The 13658-nt window shown below is 42.8% G+C and overlaps 1 protein-coding gene across 1 annotated transcript in view; it reads right to left on the reverse strand.

Moving 5' to 3' along the window:
* The window catches only part of LOC104925192 (FRAS1-related extracellular matrix protein 2), a 60185-nt gene extending 54742 nt beyond the window's left edge, over positions 1-5443 (reverse strand). Inside the window, exon 1 of the mRNA XM_019270412.2 lies at positions 325-5443. Coding sequence (XP_019125957.2) covers positions 325-5326 — 5002 coding nt within the window. The 5' untranslated portion in view covers positions 5327-5443. The remainder of the gene's footprint in view (positions 1-324) is intronic.
* Between the last annotated feature and the right edge of the window lie 8215 nt (positions 5444-13658).

The following is a 13658-nucleotide window of genomic DNA, read 5'->3' on the forward strand; positions in this document are numbered from 1 at the left end:
ACTGTAATTATTGAATTAAATGATAATTAAAAGTACTTCCATTTGGTTCTATAATTAAAGATGTTTGAGTGGGGAAGGCATTTTTTCATGTCAGACTGACAATAATGCAATTTTGTTTACTAATAAGAATTTGTAATAATTCTGATCATATTAGAGAGAGGAATAACCTTTCAGGTAATTCTGTTTACCAGATATGACAGATCACATTTTAAAATCCTTTTTTTTCTGGACTCTGGATCATTATCATTTGATTACACCATTTATATTTCATGCAAAGCTTATGCGCCATAATACAGGTGTGTGTTTTTCTTTTTCAGGGCTTACCTTGACTAAACATGCTGATGGAGTCATTTCCTTTCCCCAGGTTGACGATGTAACCATGTCTGGGCTCGGTGGTGATGTGGTACACCAGGGAGGCCGGGATGCTGTCTCTGTCCTCCACCCTCAGCACTTTGGTGGTGATGGGGAACCCCAGGTGACCTGTGGTCAAAATCTTCAAAGTTGGGGCGCCTTTATTCACCACAATCTGGGGGACGCCGTTGTCGATCCCCACGATGGTGATCTTCATGGTTTGAGGGTGACGGGTCTCGAACACGGTGTCGGGAAAAACGTAAAAGTCAGTGTGTGTGCCGTCAGTGACAGTAAAGGAGAAGGAGTCCTCTGAGGATTCGGTTCCGTCGTGTTTGTAGCTGATGAGGTTTTCATTGAGGTCTTGTTTGGTGAAGCTGGTGACGGGCGTTGACTGGTTGTAGAGGACTTTGCCATGAACAGGCAGCTGGGTAATGGTGAATTTCAGCTGCTTCTCAGTGGTATCCTGGTCCTCGGCGGTAAGCTCAAATGGTGTAATCAGTTTCATCTGCCCTTCTGTGACAACTAAACTATTTACAGTAACAACAGGTTTCTTATTATCAACATCTACGATGGAGACTCTGAATGTTCTGAATATAGGATTGTAGCCGTCAGTGACTTCAAACTCAAAACTGTCCATTTTGACTTCATCATCTGAGGTGTGGATGTAGTAAATCTTGCTGCCAGCCAGCTGAAGCTGAGTGAAAGACACAATGGGCATCCCGGGAGTATCTGTGCACTCTAAGTGGCCTCTGACAGGGGCCCTTGTTATGGTGAAGGCTAAGTTCTCATCAGGGCTGTTGAGGTCAGTGGTGCTGAGAAGATCTGTGGTCAAAGTCACTCTGCCACCTTCCCTCAGAGACACGCCTTTACTGACCACATCAGGGAACACCATGTCAATACTGCCCACGGTGATGTAGAAGTAACGATCAATTAGCGGGTTCATTCCATCTGTGATGTCAAATTTGATCAAATCTCGGATGCCCTCCTGACCGTTGTGCGTGTAAAGTATAACACCGGCATCGATTTCAGCTTGTGTGAAATTCATGCCTGTCGTGATATTCTCCAGAGACCCGGATGAGGTTTTTCTCTGCAGAAGACCTTGACCAGGCCCGTACCGGATGATAAATGTGAGCATGCTGTCGTCTGAATCTAAATCTGTTGCTTTAAGCACTTTGTTGTTTATCTCTTTGGTCTCTCCAATTTCCACCTCCAACCCATCATTGATTAGCATTCTGGGGGTCTCGTCGTCAACAGAAATGATCAAAACCATGGCTGTTTTCTGCACAGAGTACTTTCCATCAGTCAGAGTGACATCAAAGCTGTCCTCTGTTGTCTCTGAGTCATCGTGCTCATAAATAATACTTGATGCTTCTCTAATCTGCTCTAAAGTGAAATTAGTCACCAAAACTGAGCCTGTGGATAGCTGGTTTAAAATGGCACCGTGTTTGGGAGGTTTGGAAATGATGAACATCAGCTCCTCAGGTGGGATATCGGCATCGTCTCCGTTCAGAATCGGAGTGTCGATGACAATGTTCATCCCCTCCATCACGACTATCTCCCTCAAATAAATCTCTGGCTTTTCGTCATTTGCTGGAATGATAACAATTGGGAAGAAATGGTTCTCAGAGAAATTGATGCCATCAGAACACCTAAATGTGAACCTGTCCTCCACTGGCTCTACTCCTTTGTGAATGCTCTGCACATAGTAGATATTCCCCTCCCTGATGTCTCTGATGGTAAAAGCACTGATAGCTGTTCCTGATCTGGACTTTTCTGAGCCTGGGGCGGGTGATATATTTTCCACATAGCCAGCAGTGGGCTGGACGATGATAGTGCAAAGGATATCATCCGTTGGGGTGTCATTATCATCAGCGTTCAAGTGCTGTGGACCGATGGCGTATTTCTCCCCTTCAATGACACTGAATTGAATCCCGACTCCGACCTCAGGGGCCTGGCTGTCAACAGGAAGGATGGTAACTCGAACATGCACTCCGTTGACCTTATTGCCACCTACTGTCCAATCATCGGACATGTCTGTGAGAGTCAAATTGAAACCGTCCTGCTGAGAGGGGAGACCTATCTCCCCACCCGTGTGTGCATACACAACCACACCATTAATGATATCAGCCTGGGTAAACCTAGTTGCAGGCACTCCTTTAACCAATATTTCACCCATAGCAGGAGGATCTTCCACGATAAAGGTTAGCTGGAGGTCATCTGTGTCATCATCATGGCCTTGAATGACATTAGTTGTGATTTCTGTGGCTCCGTTTTCCAGCACATCCATATGAGAGCCGATTGTTCCCGCAGGCAGGCTGACAGTCGGAGTTTCATCATCGACGGGCTTTACATTAACTTTGACCGTCACGCTTACAACATGAATCCCATCACTGACATCCAACTGAAACTCATCACTCACCGTCTCCTCCCCGTCGTGAATGTATGATATCTTCCCCTCTGAGATCTCCTCAAGTCTGAAAACCCCTTTTTTCTCTAGGTCAGTTAATGCAACCTGAAGCTGGCCGTGTTTAGGGAGCTGGCTTAGAGTAAAGGTAATCTGTTCACTGGCTGTGTCCACGTCTGTGGTGTCTAGCTCGGCGATACTGATGATGTGCATGCCACGTTCTAACACAGTGAAGCCAGTGTTTGTAATCTGTGGGGGTTTGTTGTTGACAGGCTGGAGGTAGATAGTGAAAGCCCCTTCAACACTGTTCCCAGCTGTGTCTTCAACAGTGTACCGAAACTGCACAACGTGGGCTGTAATGCCGAGTTCAACATCCGGGGGGCCGTAGGAGATCTTATGATGGTTAATCTGAGCCTGTGTGAACTCAGTGACTTCGGTGTCTGGGCTGTCTGTCAGAACCAAAGAACCGAACACAACTGGGTTATTTTCATCTGTATCTGTCGGAGGCTGGATGACTGTGTATTTGAGGTCACGGTCCTCAGAGTCCAAATCAGTGTAGCGCAGAACTTCTTTGCTAAATTGAGTGAGCTTGTACTCCTGAACAGTCAGCTGCAGGGTGGTGCCAGGGAACAGCTCGGGAGGTACGTCATCTATGGGTAAAACCCGGATTATAAATACGTTCTCTCCTGACTCATTAGGAGGATCATTGTCATCCTGAGCCGTGAACACAAACTGATCCATGATGGTCTCTGTGTTGTGAGGCCCTGTGTGCTTGTAAAACAGCTTCCCATCAGTGATATCTTTTTGAAGCCACTCTGTCACTTCCTTTTCATACACTTCATCCTCGGCGTTAAACTTCCAGGAGGAGGGGTCCTCTGGGGCATCAGACTGCCTCAGGAACACTGTGCCAATATTAGAAAAGGGAGGTACAATGGTGAATTTAATAGTTGAGTCCTCAGAGTCAATGTCGGCAGCGCTGAGCATGAGGGGAGATATCGGCATCATCTGGTTTTTGAACAGCACCAGGCCAGTGTTGGCATTTATAATCGGCGGCTCGTCATCAGTGGGAACGATAGTGATAGGAAAAAGAAATTCTACTTCATTTTTTCCATCGGACATCTTGAAGACAATGTTGTCACTGTATGTGTCGCTGCCGTCATGCATGTACACAACAACCCCTGTTGTAAGGTCAGCAGGTGTGAAGAATTTCCTATGAGAGCCCAGAACCATGAGGTCACCGTGGCGCAACCCATCCACCACTGTGATGGTGACACTGTCCAGGTTGTCTTCATCGCTGATCTCCAAGTTGTGGGCGCTGAAGAGGGGCCGAGACTGGCCCTCATACAGTAGCTGACCAGTGTTACGTGTCACAACAGGGGCCAAAGAGTTCATCGGCTTCACCACTATCATAAAAGCGAAGGGGTCTGAGACGGCCCCGTCTGTGTCTACCACCTCAAACTCAAGCTGGAAAATCCTCTCAGTGTCAGAATCCAGGGAGGGGGGCTTGTAAGCTATTTTCAGATCACGCAGGTCTCTCTGGTAGAAAGACGTGATGGGAAGGTTTCTGTCATCAGTGCTGACTATGTAGCCCTCCTCGTATGATAAGGGAGATGTGATGTTGAAAATAAGCTCATCTGGGTCTGACTCTGCATCTTCAGCAGCGAGCATATCAGGGGTGAGAGCAGTCATGACAAACTGGCTGATCTCCATCATCATCATGGACACAAAGCTTGGTTTGGGGGGAGTGTTTTCTTCCCCCTCTTTAATGCGAATCATAAGATGGAAATACTCCTGTTTCACCAGGTTGCCTTCCTTATCATGCAGCTCCACCACCATGGGAACATAGTCCCTGTTGGGAGACTTGCGCTCAAACGTGTGCTCATAGCGGATGTCAGCCTGCGTGAATTCATCACAGTCCATCATTTTGGAAAGTTTCCCCCCATCAAGGAGTCTTCCGTATCTAGGCAGCGCGCTGCCGCTGGACAGGGCTGTCACCTCACATTTATGAGAGTCTCTGTCATAAGTAAACTCTAAAATCTTCTTATCGATAGGGTTACTGGTCCCTTTCAGATTATCGACAGTGAGTGGCATGTTTTTGGTGAGTAACTCTAGCTGCGTAAAAACTACTTCAACCTCCATCATAAACGGGATGATAACGGTTTCGGTTTGCGCGTCATACCTGAGCTGCAGCCTCACTCTATCTTTAGCCGGGCTTCTGGACCCGTAGTGGGAGTATGTCACATCGTTGGGACCGAAATCACACGGAAACTTTTTGGGAGAGAGGTGCCCCGGTCTCTGTGAGAGCGGGTCATTATCCAGGACTGTGATGCTGCATCGGTCTCCCGGCTGCGTCTGAATCACCAAATCATTGATGGGATCGATGAAGACCGATCTCCCGAAAGGCACGCGTATTCCGTTGTTGGCCACCAAGATTGCATCTTCTGACAGTTCGGATCTGAGTGCGTAAAATAATCCAGTGCTGTCAGGCTGCGCGAAAACAAGACCTGTTAGTGAAAAGCACAGGAGAAGTCTGTGGAACATCTTGGAAACGGACGTGATTAAAAAAAACATCCGAAAACAGTCACTGTGCCGAGGTGAGGTTGGAGAAACGAAGAGGTAAAAATCCCCAAAGTGTTGGGAGTCCGCTGGATGGCTACACCGTGGCTCCCGCGCATCTATCCGTCCAGAGCCTCGACATACTCAGCGAGAATAGCGCGCAGGAGTTTTAACTTGAGACACTTGAGAGCCTGCGTAAAGGCGCCGCCGCCCATCTCCCCACATATTGGAGGATTTTGAGGGTTTGTTACCTCAGCCTTACAGCGAGTGGGCACATCAGCTGACAGTCACAGGGGGAGGCGGGCAATGGAAGATGAGCTGAGTTACACAAATGTGATTCGTTACATTTGGTGCAATTAGTGAGTTTCTTGTGTCAGGACTTCTTTCTTTGTGAGACAGAACAAAGGATTTTTACAGATATTATTGGCCCGAAGAAAAACAGCCTATTGAAGTGTTGCTCATGAGCACTCTGTATTACACAGATCATAATCATGTCATCTATGGACACGGGCTCTGATGAAACTGTGAGAAATGTTAAGATTTTAACCCAGAGGGCTGCAGAGATTGTCAATATTTTCCATGCAATATCTGAAAATTCATTCTGCTAATTGTAATCAACCTTTCAAAAGACAATAAATCTTGTGTTAATCATTTTTAACAAATGAAACAATTTGTTTCTTTCACTCTAATACAGGTGATTTATGCACTGGCACGTCAGTCCAACATTCATTTATCATTATTATGATTATTCATTTAGACCTTTAGAAAATAAAGCTCTTGTTGGGGAATCTATACGTAAGTAAAACTGGAAACAGTTACCTTCAATATTTATCAGAGATATATAAAGAGGCTGGCTCCATAATGTCCCTTTTCATTTGCTTTAATTGCACACTTCCTGCAGAAGGCTTAAGTTTGAATACCTTCATAGAGGTAAAAGACTGGGTCAGTTATTCATATATGCAGTCATCCATTTATTCATTTTTCAGTTTATTGTGTGGAGAATATGCAGTTGAATGTGATGACCTTCCTTCAAGCAAGAAAAAATGCCTGCCATTTTCCAGCAGGCTGGAGGACTAGTTAAACCTGTCCTTGTTGGTCTTAGATCAATAAACTACAACCCACAAAGCAAAATCAAATCCAAATGTTGCCATATGCAGGAAGACTGGGATGTGAAACAGTCATTCAGCTGTCTGAGAGCAAAAAATGCTGCAAATTGTTTCTTGAGACTAAAAATCTGTGCAGCATGTTGGAACATCTGTCAAAGCTAAGTCATGAGAGAATAAACCCGCTTTGCTCTCCCTGCTCTGCAAACAGGCTTTTTGATGTGATCAGTTCTCTGCCATTCAAACATTTTTGCTGATTTTTTTTTTTTTTATTTATTTGAGTTTTAGAATTTGTGGAAAGATCTCTGCAGCGGCTTCGGCAACTGTTGCGGTTAGAAAAAAGCATGGCTGCCATTAGTCACAAACATTTTGTGCAATTACTGAACAACATGGTGCACTTTTCAGGAAACCGACCAAACATAAATGTTTGAAACACTCTACTTTTACAAAGCATGGCGAGACGAAGCACTGCTGGTGAAGACTTTTCGTTCTTGACTCACTACCACCCACCTTTAAAATACCAGGTGATTAGAGGCTTCTTGTGCCTTGTTATTTCAAATTACATGGCACCCCGTCTTTCCCAGCCGTCATACTCTTTATATGTGCTGTAACATTCCTCTTGTGACTTTACATGAGAGAAAGCATTCAGATACATGTGTGTCACAGTATGTCTGCGCTGTGAGAGGCGAGTACATTCAGACAGATTCTATTGAAAGCTTAAAGTGATGGGAGACAGAGGGAGTGATGAAGAACAAAGGAGGGATGTAAAGATCATTATTATGTCTCCAAAATTAGAGACTAGTGAACATTTTCACCTGGAACTCTGTTTGTTTCCCACAAAATGATTTTCCCTAGGAAAACATAAATGATGATGAGCTGTTTGCACGTGATTCCCATTATTTTCACTCTCTGGATGTCTCTTTCACAAACTTTTCTTCTGTTCCCATCTGACTAATTAGCACTGAAACTCTGGCTCATCCCTGCAGCCCGTCTCTATCACCCACCAAGCACACCGAAACTTTTGGAAAGTCCAGCCTCGGATTTATGACATATTCATACAGTGCGGGATATGGGGCTTCTTTTGAACAGCAGCTGCTCGGCAGTGATAAGGCCACACATGGAGATTCTGGGGTTTGAGCCTATATGGGATGATGAAAGATTGAAAAGCGTCAGGTAATGAGACACTATGAGGGTTAGGCACCCATCAGATTGTTGCATTTGCATAACATCTTGGCGAGCGTGCCATAGAAGCATTCCCTGATTGTCATGAAAGCTAATTTATGTGAATAGACCGTCTGTGATGAGCTGGACTCACATTTACCATTAAAAGCCAAATGAATATTGACCAATGCTGTACACATTGTTATTCAGCTGCAGGTGCACACCAGAGCAGATTAGTCCAAATCAATTTCACATGTTTTTGTCAGTCTTATTGTCAATATAAAAATGGATTAAGATTACACTGGGGAACACGATTTTTGTTGAGTTAGGTCTGACAGCTGTTTTTAACTAATTTTTGGGTGCGGAATCCAAAACTGATTTCAGTTTTTATGAAAAATACTGTACTTAACAGATATGTGCTTGTTTGTTGAATCCTCGTGAATTTCAAAATCTGCATCATTGCTGTCACTGCGTTCTTCAACATCACTCAGATCTTCTAGAGGAGGTAGTTATTCGAAAACTGGTACTGGAATTTCAGCTGAATGAGGCATTGGTCTTTTAGCTGATGGTAGATTAGGATATACTAATTTACTTTTATTTCTCTTGTTAAATCCTGATGTTTTCACTAAACAAAAGTAACAGTCCAATGATCTTTTTGCAAATAGAACTTACAACGGTATGCCCATGGTTACAAGGTGAAGAGAAAAGCCAGCACAAATCCTCTTCATTCTACTATGCTGGCTTTCTGTTTGCAGATACTGATAGTACTGACCTATTGGGAGCTGCACACACCTCACCACCCTGTCTCAATTGTGACTGCACAAACAAGTTGCCACGTATCTGTAGATGAGTCCAATCGTAATCAGCTGGCAAGTCTTACTACAGCTAATCAGTGGAGTTTTGCTGATCTGGAGAATAAGCTGTGGAGAAAGAACTTGACGTGCTAGAAAAAAAAACTGACTGCAATTTTGGAACCAGCATGCCAATTCAATCTAACTCAACTGAATTTTTTTTATCAAATTGTTCCCCAGTGTTAATGTTGTTCGTCCTGTGAATGTATGAAACAGGTTGTGCAGTGTTTGGTCAAATGGTTTTGTCTTGTGATCAGGAGGTGTAACTATCAAATATTCCCAAAATAACTGTTAACAATAGAGATTTTCAGTGAAAGTCTGTGACTGAAAAATGTGTTTCTCACCACCCACACACCTTTGTGACTCCCACCAGATTCAAGAGGTAGGAGTTTTTAATCTGTGACGCTGTGACACAGCTGAGCCCGAGTGTGAGCATGGAAGTATACTTGTTATTTTATTCTGGGGGCATTTTATGCTTCTGATTTGTCTCTTTATGCTTTGGCGGATGTCCAGCAGGGTTTGAGTCCAGCACAGTTCAGCGTCTGAGGAGGAGCTCCATGTTTTGCATCTTGATCAGGCTGCTTGTATTGCTTTGGGGGAACATCTCTCCTGGACACTTTTTTTTTAAAATGAATGACCCATAACCTCAATGAATATTGCACATTTAGTTAATTTATTCATACAACAAATACATTTGAGGCACAGAGAAATTTGGGGTTACTTGTACTATGAGTATTATCATTTTATGTTACTTTATAATTCTGCTTCACCGTATATTTCAGACAGAAATAATCTACTGACAGACAAGCATAACTATATTTTAGGTCATATATAACTGCTCCGTAGCTTCTCCTACACACTTGGAATGGTAGTGGTTGAATTAATTGCAATCTGCATCAGCAGATGTCATTAAATCTTACACACTGTACCTTTAATCATTTTCAAAAATTACTTTGCACATTAATATTTCACACAGAAAACATTTGATCATTCTAAAATAAGATGCATTTAAACTCCTCAGCATATAAAGTAGTAATAATTATTTTCTACTTGACCAGCTACAACATTAAAATACAGTTTACATATTAATGTAAGATGAATAATCAGCATAGTAATGACTCTGAAATTCTGCAGTGTGTATGTATTTACTTTTAATATTTTTTCAGCAGTTTGCTGATAAATCTGAAGTTCAAATTTGAATGCAGGGGCTTTATTTGAATTTGAACATTTAATATCAGAACTTTTACTTAAGTGAAGGATCTGAATAATTCTTCCACCTCTTCCTCCTGAATATCCATCACACAGCTGTTGCTGCCAAGCTTTCAACACTCAACATCTATAAAAGGAGCCTTCCTCCTGTCACTCTCCACTCTGTCCTCACTGTCTCCACAACCGCTCAGAACCTGTTGCTTCTTGAGGAAACCGACGCATAAAAAGCAACAGCTCGACATGCAAAACCACTGATTTTACCTCACTGCTGAACCAACCTGCAATTACTTTTTGTCTGGGTCAGCGGTGTAATGGGAAACCCCCCTCACTGCACACACACACACACACACACACACACACACACACACATCCCACAAGGACATACGAACCGTACAGATTCACATCTGGTCCGTCTTTGTTCCCATATTACAGTCTTGAAAAAGCAGGCATTCAGAGGACACACTAGGAACCCTTTTCTCCAAACAGACATCTCAGTGCAGACGCTGCTCTGTAATCATCAATACAATGACCATGTGAGTTTACACAAAGTGCTGTTCTGGTAAACGTTTACTGTCTGGTGAAACTGCTAGTTTGTTCCTGTGTCTCACACACTAATTTACATTACAGATGACAATGCTCCTGGTGGCTTTTACCTTTCAGTTTCGAGGAACAAGGTTATCATTATGAATTAGAGAGGAATTAAGTAAATATCTGTTGGATCTGTTTCCTGATTAATTGCGAGGAAGGAGACGTTTTTCCTTTCTGGTTTTTGAAACATTTCTTCCAGGAATAAAACTGTAACTGCAACTGTACTTTTTGATAAATCCTGTGTTTTCCAGGTCGAGGTGGAACTTTTACCTTAAATTCAGAAGAGGGCTGAGAATTAATGACTTGTTTACAGCTTGTGTGTGAAACGTCTTCCAGCTGGTTGGCTTTGTGATATGCCCCTTACAGAGCCTATTCTCTCTATTTCATGTGATTTCACAGAGGTGATGAGTCTAATAAGGGACAAGCCTGCCACACTCCATCACACATCAGACAGAGCACTCAGCCCTGCAGGCAGTGTCAATTTGCAATGGTTGTTGTCAGCTTTTGTGGCTTGTTGGAGACGAACATTTTGTTACAGTACTTTTACAGCATTCTTTTTTTGTTACTGTGAGCTTGAAGGAGAAGAGAAGGGAAGAGAAGAGAAGGGAAGAGAAGAGAAGAGAAGAGAAGAGAAGAGGAGAGGAGAGGAGACAATGACACATTCTATGCTTCTTGATTTATTTTCAAGGCTTTCCACTTTAATTGTTTTCTATTTTTTACAAACACCTTTTGGTGCGTAATACAGATAAGAATAGAAGGCCCACAGAGAAGAACAAATTAAGCTGTTTATGTTTCTAAGATTAAATATTCCTGAGGAAAAAAGAAGAGGCTTACTACACAATTACTTGCGATTAAGGCTGTATAAGCCTCATCAGAGTATTTTACAGATTATTTGTTGTTTTACAGTGTAACCAAAGGGTTTCAGTAATGTGAGAAAAAGAAAACAGCAACAAATCTGAATTTGAATAAGGCAGATCAATCACATAAATGCAGCCATGATTTCCATCTAAATGTTCAGGGCAAAGAAAAGGTGTTATTATTTTTTAATAGGCTACTGCTCTCTGGTGGTGAAGAGCAGCAGCAGCATTCCAGGAGTGAGCTCAAGAGTCAAGTGCTAAAGGTTATAAAGGTGTAGTAATGTCAAAATGCACAGCAGCTCAATGAGAGGCTTCAGCATCAGAACCAAACATCTGCTTCACTCATTTCTGGGCCTGCCAGGTGTGCCAGTGCAGTGATTTACTTCCACTGACCATGACACGGCAAGTTTTTGCTCAAGACTAATGGTGGAAAACAAAATTAGACAGTAACTAGCTTTTCTCCTCAAAATCCATGTTCAACCTGTGGGTTCGTGAGGATTTTCACACTGACTTTTGACATCACGGGCATCCTTCTTTCTATTCTCTGTATTTTGTCCACCCTGCGGGGATAAATCATACACAAAACCTGTGTGAAAGGGTCACTAGTTAAAGACAGGCGCAGACAGAACAAAAAGTACAGCTGGTTTGAAGGTTAACAACCGTGTGTAAGATACCCTTTCCCTTTAGTCCTGCTCTGTTCTTTCCACCCCCTCACCCACCCACCTCACCCCCATACACAACACACACACTCACCTTTAATATCACCAGTGGAATCTCTGGTATTGAAGGGAGATTGCTTAGGGCAGTAACCTCAGTGCTTTTATCTTATCAGCAGCTACATTAGAGTTCACTGTGCGACAAATGGACTCACCTGTGCGAAGGTTGTACCACTTGAGGATGGACTGTGAAAGATGGTCAAGGACTTCTAGAATGAAACGTGTACACAGTGCAATCCTGCTTAAAAAGCTGCTCTAAAAATGTGTTATAATTTGATGTTGACAGCTCAAACCTGTCTACATTTAAAGAATACAAAGAACAAGACACAAGTTGGGGGAACTCATGAGAGACAGACAGAGCAGCAGAAGCTGAGACATCCTGACTTTTATACTGTACGGGTCAAGCTGCAGAAAAGCTAAATCCTTCAATTCCCAGAATGGCCCTTTCATACACAACAGCAGCAGCACTGCACTCTTAACCCGCTGCCAGTGCACTTTCACAGAGTGCAGGGTAAATCGCATTGTGTCTATAAGAGCTGATTAATGTCTTTAATTAGAGCCTCCTTGCCTCCTAAGTACCCATTTCTGTTTGTCATTTTGTAATACAGACGTTCTGTTAAGAACTCTCAAACCCAGGCCGACAGAACCCTGATGACACCATCAGGTTGTGTTCTGACTTAAGTGAACTCCCGTGGGAACAGCAGAATACATTGTTCTGTTTTCACAGATTAAATAATTCTCTTCCGCACATTTACTACCTGTTGCATCTCCTCTGTGCCCATAAACAAATTGAACTTCATGTGTAAAATCAGTGCAGTGCTACTTTAACTGACCCTGTCAGGTTTATTGATGAATGCTAGCGATGATCAAAGTTTGAGGAAAATGATTTAGCTGAAACATTTGCGAAAGTACATTTTCTAGTATTGCTTTGGATAAATTCCAACCAACTTATTTTGATGCTAAAGCAACACAATGCAACTTTTCCATAAAAAAACAGATTTGTTTGGTGTCTGTCATTCCCATTCTGTGCCCCATATGACAAGCAACATTGTGCAACATTTCTAGCATAAAATAACTCACTTTGATTTTTTAATCATGTTGATGCCACACTGACTTGTAATTAGTTGACTAGTCATGATGGTCTGTCATTCTTACTCTGAGCCCTGTACGACTCTTGCGCCTGTTCTTGCATGATCACCCACTAAAAAGTTTCTTTTTATGGTGCTAGATCACACACCAACAACTATTTCACTGAGTTTCATCAAACTAGATCGCATTTTCCGCAGAAAAAGTTTCTGGTTTTCCTTCTGATGTCCTCAACTCTCTAATTTACAGAGTTCCACGATGAACAGTAAAGTAAACCTTTGCAAAGCAGCTGTTAGCTAATGTAGAGCAGTTTGTTAGCCAGGCCTTTTGGACCACTGGGAAGAGGAGGTTTTCAGCAGGGTTGGGGTGCGGTGGAATGGCGATGGTAAGCAGACTAGTGTTATGCCAGAACCGGAGCTGGGCAATCTGGGGAATATAAGTGCAGCTTCTATGGATATAATGACAGAGACCAAAGGTGATGTGGATGGAAGAAGCTAGAAAGAGAAAAGGAGAGAGTGACCGAACAATGACAATTCTACCACACTGTAATGTGTGTAATGTTTCAAGTTTTGCAACATTGAATAATTAGCACAAAATACAAAGTTGGTCAAGAGCTGGGAATGTCACTATAGGTTTGCAGATATTTGCCACTGATTGTGGCACTACATGAAAAGTCAAGCCAACGTTTTTATAAGTCGTCCTGAGGGAAACATGAATGTGTATCCAATTTATGACAATCCATCCAATAGTTGCTTCGACTTCAATATAACCACTGT

This window comes from Larimichthys crocea, chromosome XXII (genome assembly GCF_000972845.2).
Source record: "Larimichthys crocea isolate SSNF chromosome XXII, L_crocea_2.0, whole genome shotgun sequence".
Classification (NCBI taxonomy): domain Eukaryota; kingdom Metazoa; phylum Chordata; class Actinopteri; family Sciaenidae; genus Larimichthys; species Larimichthys crocea.